Source organism: Loxodonta africana, chromosome 4, assembly GCF_030014295.1.
Source record: "Loxodonta africana isolate mLoxAfr1 chromosome 4, mLoxAfr1.hap2, whole genome shotgun sequence".
Taxonomy (NCBI): Eukaryota; Metazoa; Chordata; class Mammalia; order Proboscidea; family Elephantidae; genus Loxodonta; species Loxodonta africana.
In genome coordinates this window covers 8909826-8922794 of record NC_087345.1, presented here as the reverse complement: position 1 = coordinate 8922794, position 12969 = coordinate 8909826, and the positions used below count along the sequence as shown (strand labels likewise).

Genomic DNA, 12969 nt, shown 5'->3' with positions numbered 1-12969 from the left:
CGATCCTACAAAATACCAGGCGGCCATGAAAAAGAATAAGGAATACACACATGTACTAATGTGGAAAACGTCTACAGTATATTGCTGTTGCTGTTAGGTGCCATCAAGTCAATTTTAATTCACAGTGACCCCCTGTGACAGAGTAGAACTGCCTCATAGGGTTTCCAAGGCTCTAATCTTTACTGGGTGGGCCTGAACCACCAACCTTTTGGTTAGCAGCCAAGCATTTAACCACCATGCCACCACAGCTCCTTTGGCACATATTAAGGCTCAGAAAATGTTTGTGAATAAGTGAATAAATGAACAAACACATGAAAAATGAAGAGACATGTGCTTTAGGGGAATTCTACTACCAAATTCCATTGTTTTTAAAACCGAGCGAGGCAGTATGACACACAGTACAGTCGCTAAGCCCGTGAATTCTGGAATCACTGTCTGAATTCAAATTCTCACCTTGCCATTTATAAACTCTGTTGCCTGATTAGGCATGCTGCTTAATCAACCTGTGCCTCAGTTTCCCTATGTAGAAAAGAGGGCTGACAAGAGAACCTATTTCACAGGGTAGAGTGTGGATTAAACGACATGGGGAGCCTCTGAGCGGAGCCCGGCACCCAGGAAACAGACAGATGTGTTATCTACTGTTGTTAGTGTCATCGTTTCCTCGTGACTACTCACCTGTAGAAGAAGGCCTGAACATATTTTGGAAACAAGTCCTTGAATACACTCTGCATGGGGAGGAGCGGGGTCTTAAATGTGTGAGTTCTCGTGCGGGAGAACACGAAGTATCCCAGTGTGGCGTAATATCCATTTTGTGCATTAAATCCCTGTGATATCGAAAGAAAACACACAGATTCCATTACCTCAAAGCACATCTAACACAGGTGCTAAAACCAAACCCATTGCCATCAAGTGGGTTTTGGCTCCTGGTGACCCCAGAGGACAGAGTAACACTGCCCCGCAGGGTTTCCAAGGCTGTGACCTTCACGACAGCACACTGCCATGTCTCTCTCCCACAGAGCACCTGGCCTGGTGACCCCAGAGGACAGAGGAACACTGCCCCGCAGGGTTTCCAAGGCTGTGACCTTCACGAAAGCACACTGCCATGTCTCTCTCCCACAGAGCACCTGGCCTGGTGACCCCAGAGGACAGAGGAACACTGCCCCGCAGGGTTTCCAAGGCTGTGACCTTCACGAAAGCACACTGCCATGTCTCTCTCCCACAGAGCACCTGGCCTGGTGACCCCAGAGGACAGAGGAACACTGCCCCATAGGGTTTCCAAGGCTGTAATCTTTACGAAAGCACACTGCCATGTCTCTCTCCCACAGAGCACCTGGCCTGGTGACCCTAGAGGACAGAGGAACACTGCCCCGTAGGGTTTCCAAGGCTGTAATCTTCACAAAAGCACTCTGCCATGTCTCTCTCCCACAGAGCACCTGGTTGGCTTAAACAGCCAACCTTTCGTTTAGCAGCCAAGCACTTAACCACTGTGCCACCAGGGCTCTCGGGACAAATAAAAAACCAAAACCAAACCCGCTGCCGTCGAGTTGATTCAGACTCACAGCAACCCTACAGGACGAAGTAGAACTGTCACTGTCCCACAGGGTTTCCAAGGAGCTGCTGCTGGATCTGAACTATTGACCTTTTGGTTAGCAGCCGAGCTCTTAACCATTACACCATCAGGGCGCCTTAGGACAAACAGGCATCCTGAAATATGCCTAGTCAATAGGGCTGTTACCTTAAGGCCAAGGCTACAGGAAGACACACAACAGGAGTGGCAGCAGTTGCTGTAGCCAGCCAAATGGTCAGAGTGATATGCATCACATGGCTAAACTACGCAAGACACACACAGAGGACAGGCTAGTCCTTGGTGATGGCACCAGTCTCTGAACACTTGTTGACATCAGTCACTCAAGTCCAAGTCTCTGTACCTGCTATTTCACGCTATCTTTCTGAGTGTCTGCTGCTCCCGTAGCAGAGGAAGATGCTTAAACCCACTGCCATCAAGTCATTGCCAAAGCATAGCAACACCATGTGACAGAGTAAAACTGCCCCATAAAGTCTCCAAGGCTGTCATCTTTACTTAACTACTGTGCCACCGGGGCCCCTTACACGTGTGCTAACCTCCTATCTGTTCCTTTTCTGAAAGGACAGCTGAAGACGATAAAAATGCCTGTTTACTAACGCTTCGAAGACTATTCTTAAGGTGAACACCAAATCATGATTTTGGATTCCTTGTTTTTAGCTGATCTGATAAGCTTCCAATGTAGAAAAACAAAGAGGCTTTTGGAAGGGAAAATCCACCTCCACCTTAACCGTCGCCGATCCTCGTCTCCCGTGGGAAGCGCGGGGGAGAGGGTTTGAGTGCTGCTTGCTGAGTCTCTGCCGGAGCTTCACTGTAAACCCAACACAGGGCCAGAAGCACAGCCGGGGGGGACGTCGGCAAAAATGACCAAGTGAGACCCTCAGAAGATTCTCTCTTCCACAAAAGCAACAAGAGCCCTGACAAAAATTCTCAAATGCAGTCTTTTCAGAGTTCTGGAAATAAACCAAAGGCTTGCAGCAATCTGGGGAATGTTTACTCAGGAAACCTGGTCACACCTCAGCAAGAACAGCATGCTTTGCGGCACTTCCACCACCTGCCTTGGTCCCGTTCTTCCCTCGCCTACTCTGCGGTAGCCTTGAAAACGAACAGCCTGCAGTTGCATGAAAACCAGCGGCCTGAAAGCCACTACCCATTTACCCGTTGCCATCGAGCAGATTACAACTCACAGTGGCCCTGGAGGAATGGAGTAGAACTGCCCAATCGGGTTTCCAAGGCTATAATCTTTAAGCCAGCAGATTGCCACACCTCTTCCCTGTGGAGCAGCTGGTGGGTTTGAACCACTGATCTTTCGGTTAGCAGCCAAGTGCTTAACCACTGTACCACCAGAGACACTAAACAAAAGGGAGAAAAAGGGGGCAGGAGCCCCTACAAACCCCATTCCCAGAGAATTGTCATTGTTTTCCCTGCCTGGTTCACTGGAAAGCCCCACTCACAAGGCTGTCTTTATATGAACTGACTCAGAGCTCATCCACTAAGAACAGCCTATTGCACAGAGAAATATGTCCAAAATTAATAATAATAATCAATGGCAATCATTTAGCATTGTAGCTACCTGAGGCAGTGGGGAACAGCCAGGCTAACCAAAATGTTTAAAAGAAAAAGCTAGTGAACGAAATGTCCACAGAGGTTTTGAAAGACTCCCACAAAGTCCTTGGAATCTAGGATGCCACCTTACCTACAGGGCTGTGTGTAGGCACATGGCTATGTACATGCTCAGGAAAGACCTGAGAAAGGACTAAGCTCTCATCTCCTGCTAACCTTGAGGCTCTGCACAAGCAGGAGTGAAGGCCCAGAGTCGTAAATTGCCTGCCTGAGTGTCAAAGTCGAACCCCAACACAAACAAAGGGCCCCTCGACACGACCTGGAGACCAATCATTTCCACACATTTAAGGAAATCTCAAGGAACCCTAGAGGCACAATGGTTAAGCACTCCACCGTTAAATGAAAGGGCGTTTCAAACCTGCCAGCCCTGTCGTGGGATAGAAGACCTGCTCTGTTCCCATAAAGATTACAACCTAGAAACCCTAGGGGCTGTTCTACTCTGTCACATGTGGGTGTTGTGAGTTGGGATCTGTCATCCACAGAACTGTTGCTCTGATTGAGCTCATTGTTGCAGCCACCGTATCAATCCACCTCACTAAGGGTCTTCCTCTTTCCCGCTGACCCTCTACTTTACCAAGCATGATGTCCTTCTCCAGGGACTGATCCCTCCTGATAACATGTCCAAATTATGTGAGACGTAGTCTCGTCATCCTTGCTTCTAAGGAGCATTCTGGTTGTATTTCTTCCAAGACAGATTTGTTCATCATATCAGAAGTCCATGGTATATTCAATATTCTTCACCAACACCACAACTCAAAGGTGTCAATTCTTCTGTCTTCCTTATTCATTGTCCAGCTTTGCATGCATTTGAGGCAACTGAAAACACCGTGACTTGGCTCAGGCACACCTTAGTCCTCAAGGCGATGTCTTTGTTTTTTAACACTTTAAAGAGATCTCTTGCAGCCAATTTGTCCAATGCAACATGTCTTTTGATTTCTTGACTGCTACTTCCATGGGTGTTGATTGCGGATCCAAGTTAAACAAAATCCTGGACAGCCTCAGTCTTTTCTCCATTTATCATGATGTTGCTTACTGGTCCCATTGTGAGGATTTTTGTTTTCTTTATGTTGAGGTGCAATCCATACTGAAGGCTGTGGTCTTTGATCTTCATCAGTAAGTGCTTCAACTCCTCTTCACTTTCAGCAAGCAAGAAGTTGTCATCTGAGTAACGGAGGTTGTTATTAAGTCTTCCTTCAATCTCGATGCCCCATTCTTCTTCATACAGTCCAGCTTCTCAGATTATTTGCTCAGCATACAGATTGAATAGGTATGGTAAAAGGACCCAACCCTCACGCACACCCTTCCTGACTTGGAACCACGCAGTATCCCCTTGCTCTGTTCAAACAACTGCCTCTTTATCCATGTACAGATTTCTCATGAGCACAATTAAGTGTTCTGGAATTCCCATTCTCTGCAGTGTTATCCATAATTTGTTATGATTCACACAGTCGAATGCCTTTGCGTAGTCAATAAAACACAGGTAAACATCTTTCTGGCATTCTCTGCTTTTAGCCAGGATCCATCTGACATCAGCAATGACATCCCTGGTTCCATGTCCTCTTCTAAATCCAGCTTGAATTTCTGGCAGGTCCCTGTTGATATACTGCTCCAACTGCTTTTGAATGATCTTCACCAAAATTTTGCTTGCATGTGATATTAATGGTATTGTTTGACAATTTCCTCATTAGGTTAGATCACCTTTCTTTGGAATAGGCACAAATATGGATTTCTTCTAGTCGGTGGCGCAGGTAGCTGTCTTCTAAATTTCGTGGCATAGACCAGTGAGCAGTTCCAGTGCTGCATCCATTTGTTGAAAACATCTCAAATGGTATTCTGTCAATTCCCGAAGCCTTGTTTTTTGCCAATGCCTTCAGTGCAGCTTGGCCTTCTCCCTTCAGTACCACCGGTTCCTGATCATGTCCTACATCTTGAAATGGTTGAACATTGACCAATTCCTTTTGGTATAGTGACTCTGTGTATTCCTTCCATCTTCTTTTGATACTTCCTGCGTTGTTGAATATTTTCCCCATAGAATCCCTCAGTATTGCAACTTGAGGCTTGACCTTTCTCTTCAGTTCTTTCAGCTTGAGAAATGCTGAGCATGTTCTTCCCTTTTGGTTTTCTATCTCCAGGGCTTTGCACATGTCATCATAATACTTTACTTTGTCTTCTTGAGCCACTCTATGAAATCTTCTGTTCAACTCTTTTATTTCATCATCTTTTCCTTTTGCATCAGTTACTTAATGTTCAATAGCAAGTTTCAGAGTCTCTTCTGACACCCACTTAGGTCTTTTCTTTCTCTCTGTCTTTTTAATGACTTCTTGCTTTCTTCATGTATGATGTCTTTGATGTCATCCCACAACTCATCTGGTCTTCGTTCATTAGTGTTCAGCGTGTCAAATCTATAGTCCAGGTGGTTCTAAATTCAGGTGGAATATACTCAAGGTCCTACTTTGGGTCTCGTGGACTTGTTCCAATTTTCGTCAGTTTCAACTTGAACCTGCATATGAACAATTCTGGTCTGTTCCACAGTCGGCCCCTGGCCTTGTTCTGACTGATGATAATGAGCTTTTCCATTGTCTCTTTCCACAGATGTAGTCGATTTGATTCCCGTGTGTTCCATCTGGCGAGGCCATGTGTATACTCACTGTTTATGTTGGTGAAAAAAGGTATTTGCAGTGAAGAAGTCGTTGGTCTTCCAAATTCAATCATATGATCTCTGGCATCATTTCTATCACCAAGACGATATTTTCCAACAACCAATCTGTCTTCTTTGTTTCCAACTTTCACAGTCCAATCACCAGTAATTATCAGTGTACCCTGATTGCATATTTGATCAATTTCAGACTGCAGAAGTTAGTAAAAATCTTAAATTTCTTCATCTTTGACCTTAGTGGTTGGTGGGTAAATTTGAATAACAGGCGTTATTAACTGGTCTTCGTTGTAGGTGTATGGATATTATCCTATCACTGACAGAGTTGTACTTCAAGATAGATCCTGAAATGTTCTTTTTGAAGATGAATCCAGCAACATTCCTCTTCAAGCTGTCATTCCTGGCCTAGTAGATCATATGATTGTCTGACTCAGAATGACAGATACCAGTTCATTTCAGCTCACTAATGCCCAGGATATTGATCTTTATGGGTTCCCTTTCATTTTTGACAATTTCCAATTTTCCTAGATTCATACTTCATACATTCCAAGTTCCGATTATTAATGGATGTTTACAGCTGTTTCTTCTCATTTTGAGTTGTGCCACGTTAGAAAATGAAGGTCCCGAAAGCTTGACATCATCCACATCATTAAGGTCGACCCTATTTTGAGGAGGCAGCTCTTCCCCAGTCATCTTTTGAGTGCCTTCCAACCTGGGGGGCTCACCTTCTAGCACCATATCAGACAATGGTCCGCTGCTATTCATAAGGTTTTCACTGGTGAATTATTTTCAGAAGTAGACTGCCGGCTCCTTCTTCCTAGTCTGTCTTAGCCTGGAAGCTCAACTGAAGCCTGTCCACCATGGATGACCCTGGTGGTATTTGAATACCGGTGGCAGAGCTTCCAGGATCACAGCAACACACAAGCCCACACGGTATGACAAACTGATAGATGCATGGGGGGACATCCAAGTAGAGACACTGAATAGGCAGTTGGATATCTGAGTCTGAGTTCAGGGCAGAGAGTGTGGATATAGATGTAAGTTTGGGGACTGTCAGCCTATAGAGATGTACATAAAGTCACGAGATCAGGTAAGCCCTCCAAGGACGTAGGTGTAAGAGAAATGGTGCAAGGACTGAGTCTGGAGACTAGCCAACATCCAGAGTTCAGGCAGATGAACGCTGCAAAGGTGAATGAGAAAGACGGAGCAGCGAGATAGGCTTAAAACCAGGAGCTACGTGTCCTGGAAGCAAAGGTAAGAAAGTGTTTCAAGGAGAAGGGGACAATGCTAAGACGATAATCACCTAAGATGAGGATGGAAACTTGTCCTTTGGGTTGAGCCAGTGAGAATCACAGATGACCCTGATAGAAGCAGTGCTACTGGGACGGTGGGGTGAAAGCCGGTCTAGGTAGGTTTTAGCACAGCTCAGAGGAGAAGCACTAGTGACAGTAAATACAGACAAGGGTTGCAAGAAACTCTGCTGTGAAAAGAGCAGAGAAATGCTGAGGGAGGGTGTCAGAGAAGAAACTTCTTTAGATAGGAGAAGTATTCAGACATGTTTGAATACTGATGATGGTGATCTAGTAGTGAGGCAAAGAGTGACGAAACGGTAGGGGAGAGAGAGCACCAATTGTTCCTGTGAGTCTGCAAGTGGAGACCCGACCTAGTTGACAAGCAGTGGGAAAGGGAGCCCTGGTGGCGATCCGCTCCTGTAAAGGTTTACAGCCTGGAAAACCCTGTGGGGCAAACCTACTCTCTCACATGGGGTCGCTCTGACTGGGCATGAATCCAACTGCAACGGCAGTAACACGGACAGTTCCCTCCTCCTGACAGCATACGGATACAGAGTGATAGTGGGAGCCCGTGGAAGCAATCTTCTGATGGCTTCAATTTTCTCACTGAAAAAAGTCAGGTCATCAGCAGAGATTAAGAATGGGGAGGGGTATCACAGGTTGAGGAGCTGGGACAAAGGATGAAACAGTTTTCTGGAAGAGAAGAAGGCAAGAGGGGGAGCAGGAGAAGCAAAATGACTGCCAGAGTTTTGGGGGACCGCTAAACCCACTGCCCTTGAGTCGATTCCAACTCATAGCGACCCTACAGGACAGAGTAGAAGTGCCCCATAGAGTTTCCAAGGAGCGCCTGGCAGATTCAAACTGCCGACCTTTTGGTGAGCAGCCGTGGACCAGTTAAGGTCCATAATCGTGTACTTAGGAGCCAGTCCATGCGGTCGTGTGTGTTTTCTCTAGCCACATTCAGCTGCACAGGTTGGCGAAGAGCTAGATCTAATTTGGGTCACGGTTTTGACAACCAACTGTGATATAGTGAGTTGAGGATGTATGCAAGGGAAGGCATTACACATGCACTACTGGGAATTACCAGTGTAACTTAAAGAAGACAAGATTTATGAACAGACAAGCAACTCAACCTTCTAAGAATTTTTTTTCTTTTTTAAAATAATCTTTTAATTTTAGACTAGATTTATTGCTCTAACTTCATTAGCATTTATTGGGGGTTTACAATGAGCCAGGAACTGTGCTTAAGATTTATGCAAACTGATTGCTTAAAACCCATTGCTGTCAAGTCCCACTCATAGCAACCCTAAAGGACAGAGTAGAGCTGCCCCAATAAGGTTTCCAAGGCTGTAAATCTTTACAGAAGCAGGCTACCATATCCGACCTTTTGGTTAGCAGCCAAGCACTTAAACCACTGCACCGCCAGGGCTCCTTACCAGGGCTCACTTAACTCTCCCCGTACCCAACTAGTTATTGTTATTCCCATTTTACTAGTGAGAAAACTGATGCTCAGAGTAGGCAAGCGATTTGCCCAGGGCTACCAACTGCTGGGCAAATCACTTGCCTGCTCTGAGCATCAGTTTCCTCACCTGTAAATGAGAATAACAATAACTATTTGGTATGCCCTCACCTATCTGTCAGTTTGTCATACTGTGGGTGTTTGCATGTTGCTGTGATCCTGGAAGCTATGCCACTGGTATTCAAATACCAGCTGGGTCACCCAAGGCTGACAGGTTTCAGCTGAGCTTCCAGACTAAGACAGGCTAGGAAGAAGGACTCGGCAGTCTACTTCTGAAAATAATTCACCAGTGAAAACCTTATGAATAGCAGCGGACCATTGTCTGATATAGTGCTGGAAGATGAGCCTCCCAGGTTGGAAGGCACTCAAAAGATGACTGGGGAAGAGCCGCCTCCTCAAAGTAGACTCCACCTTAATGACGTAGATGGAGTCAAGCTTTTGGGACGTTCATTTGCTGATATGGCACAACTCAAAATGAGAAGAAACAGCTGTAAACATCCATCAGAACCTGGAATGTACAAAGTATGAATCTAGGAAAATCGGAAACCATCAAAAATAAAATGTAATGCGACAACCCACTACCCACTGCCATCAAGTCGATTCTGACTCATAGCGACCCTATAGGACAGAGTAGAACTGCCCCATAGAGTTTCCAAGAAGCGCCTGGCAAATTCGAACTCCAGACCTTTTGGTTAGCAGCCGTAGCACTTAACCACTACGCAAAATGTAATGCATAAACGTCAATATCCTAGCCATTAGTGAGCTGAAATGGACTAGTATTGGCATTTCAAATTATACAATCACATTGTCTACTATGCAGGAAATGACAACTTGAAGAGGAATGGTGTTCTATTCATCTTCAAAAACAACATTTCAAGATCTACCCTGAGATAAATGCTGTCAGTGATAGGATAATATCCAAACACCTACAAGCAAGAACATTTAACACAACTATTATTCAAAATTATGCACCAGGCACTAACACCAAAGATGAAGAAACTGAAGATTTTTACCAACTTCTGCACTCTGAAATTGATCAAACATACAATCACAATGCATGGATAATTACTGGTGATTGGAATGCGAAAGTTGGAAACAAAGAGGAAGGATCGGTAGTTTGAAAATATGGCCTTGGTGACAGAAACAGTGCCAGAGATAGCATGATTGCATTTTGCAAGACCAACAACTTCTTCACTGCAAATACCTTTTTTTGGCAAAATAAATGGTGACGTTGCCAGATAGAATACACAAGCATCAAGTCAACTACATCTCTGGAAAGAGATGATGGAAAAGCTCAAAATCATCCGTCAAAACAAGGCCAGGGGCCAACAGCAGAATAGACCAGCAATTGCTAGTATGCAAGTTCAAGCTGAACCTGAAGAAAATTAGAACAAGTCCATGAGAGCCAAAGTATGACCTTGAGTATATCCCACTTGAATTTAGAGACCATCTGAACAATATATTTGATGAATTGAACACTAATGACCGAAGCACAGACAAATTGTGGAATGACATCAAGGACATCATACACGAAGAAATCAACAGGTCATTAAAAAGACATGAAAGAAAGAAAAGACCAAAACAGATGTCAGAAAAGACTCGGAAACTTGCTCCTGATCATTGAGCAGCTAAAGCGAAAGAAAGAAATGAAGTAAAAGAGCTGAACAGAGGATTTCAAAACGCAGCTTGAGAAGACAAAGTATTATAATGAAATATGCAAAGACCTGGAGATAGAAAACCAAGAGGGAAGAATATGTTCAGCATTTCTCAAGCTGAAAGAACTGAAGAAAAAATTCAACCCTTGAGTTGCAATATTGAGGGATTCTACACGTGTCTGTCAGTTTGTCGTACTATGGGGGCTTGTGTGTTCCTGTGATGCTGGAAGCTATGCCACGGGTATTCAGATACCTGCAGGGTCACCCATGGAGGACAGGTTTCAGCTGAGCTTCCAGACTAAGACGCGCTAGGAAAAAGGACCCGGCAGTCTACTTCTGAAAAGCATTAGCCAGTGAAAACCTTATGAATAGCAGTGGAACATTGTCTGATATAGTGCTGGAAGATGAGCCCCCAAGGTTGGAAGGCATTCATAAGATGACTGGGGAAGAGTTGCCTCCTCCAAGTAGAGTCAACCTTAATGACGTGGATGGAGTAAAGCTTTCGGGAACTTCATTTGCTGATGCGGCGTGACTCAAAATGAGAAGAAACAGCTGCAAACATCCATTAATAATCAGAACCTGGAATGTACAAAGTATGAATCTAGGAAAATTGGAAATCGTTGAAAATGAAATGGAATACATAAACATCGATATCCTAGGCATTAGCGAACTGAAATGGACTGGTATTGGCCATTTTGAATCAGACAATCATATAGTCTACTGTGCTGGGAATGACAACTCGAAGAGGAATGGTGTTTGCATTCATCGTCAGAAAGAACGTTTCAAGATCTATCCTGAAGTACAACTCTGTCAGTGATAGGATAATATCCATACACCTACAAGGAAGACCAGTTAATACGACTATTATTCAAATTTACTCACCAACCACCACTAGGGCCAAAGATGAAGAAATAGAAGACTTTTATCAGCTGCTGCAGTCTGAAATTGATGAAACATGCAATCAAGATGCATTGAAAAGTTGGAAACAAAGAAGAAGGATCAGTAGTTGGAAAATATGGGCTTGGGGATAGAAACAATGCCGGAGATCGAATGATAGAATTTTGCAAGACCAATGACTTCTTCATTCCAAATACCTTCTTTCACCAACATAAACGGCGACTATACACATGGACCTCGCCAGATGGAACGCACAGAAATCAAATTGACCACATCTGTAGAAAGAGACAGTGGAAAAGCTCAATATCATCAGTCAGAACAAGGCCATGGGCCGACTGTGGAACTGACCATCAATTGCTCATATGCAAGTTCAAGGTGAAACTGAAGAAAATCAGAGCAAGTCCACGAAAGCCAAAATATGACCTTGAGTATATTCAACCTGAATTTAGAGACCATCTGAAGAACAAATTTGATGCACTGAACACTAGTGACCAAAGACCAGACGAGTTGTGGAATGCCATCAAGGACATCACCCATGAAGAAAGCAAGAGGTCACTGAAAAGGCAGGAAAGAAAGAAAACACCAAGGTGGATGTCAGAGGAGACTCTGAAACTTGCTCTTGAGCGTCGAGCAGCTAAAGGAAAAGGAAGAATTGATGAAGTAAAAGAACTGAACAGAAGATTTCAAAGGGCCTCTCGAGAAGACAAAATAAAGTATTGTAACGACATGTGCAAAGAGGTGGAGATGGAAAACCAAAAGGAAGAACAGGCTCAGCGTTTCTCAGGCTGAAAGAACTGAAGAAAAAATTCAAGCCTCGAGTTGCAATAGTGAAGGATTCTATGGGGAAAATATTAAACGACGCAGGAAGCATCAAAAGAAGATGGAAGGAATACACAGACTCATTATACTAAAAAGAATTAGTCGATACTCAACCATTTCAAGAGGTGGCATATGATCAGGAACCAATGGTACTGAAGGAAGAAGTCCAAGCTGCTCTGAAGGCATTGGTGAAAAAACAAGGCACCAGGAATTGATGGAATATCAATGGAGATGTTTCAATAAACAGATGCAGCGCTGGAGGTGCTCACTCATCTATGCCAAGAAATATGGAAGACAGCTTCCTGGCCAACTGACTGGAAGAGATCCATATTTATGCCTATTCCAAAAAAAGGTGACCCAACCGAATGTGGAAATTATAGAACAAGAACATTAATATCACGCACCAACAAAATTTTGCTGAAGATCATTCAAAAACGGCTGCAGCAGTATATCGACAGGGAACTGCCAGAAATTCAGGCCAGTTTCAGAAGAGGACGTGGAACCAGGGACATCATTGCCGATGTCAGATGGATCCTGGCTGAAAGCAGAGAATACCAGAAGGATGTTTACCTGTGTTTTATTGACTATGCAAAGGCATTCGACTGTGTGGATTATAACAAACTATGGATAACACCGCGAAGAATGGGAATTTCAGAACACTAAATTGTGCTCATGAGGAACCTTTACATAGATCTAGAGGCAGTTGTTCGGACAGAACAAGGGGATACTGATTGGTTTAAAGTCAGGAAAGGTGTGCGTCAAGGCTGTATTCTTTCACCATACCTATTTAATATGTATGCTGAGCAAATAATACGAGAAGTTGGACTATATGAAGAAGAACAGACTGGAGGAAGACTCATTAAAAACCTGAGTTATGCAGATGACACAACCTTGCTTACTGAAAGTGAAGAGGACTTGAAGCACTTCCT

At 44.1% G+C, this 12969-nt stretch overlaps 1 protein-coding gene across 1 annotated transcript in view; it reads right to left on the bottom strand.

Annotated features, from left to right (window-relative positions):
• The window catches only part of EFCAB6 (EF-hand calcium binding domain 6), a 338133-nt gene extending 337057 nt beyond the window's left edge, over positions 1 to 1076 (bottom strand). The window contains exon 1 of the mRNA XM_003419798.3: positions 676 to 1076. Within this exon, the coding sequence (XP_003419846.2) occupies positions 676 to 817 (142 nt within the window). The 5' untranslated portion in view covers positions 818 to 1076. The remainder of the gene's footprint in view (positions 1 to 675) is intronic.
• Between the last annotated feature and the right edge of the window lie 11893 nt (positions 1077 to 12969).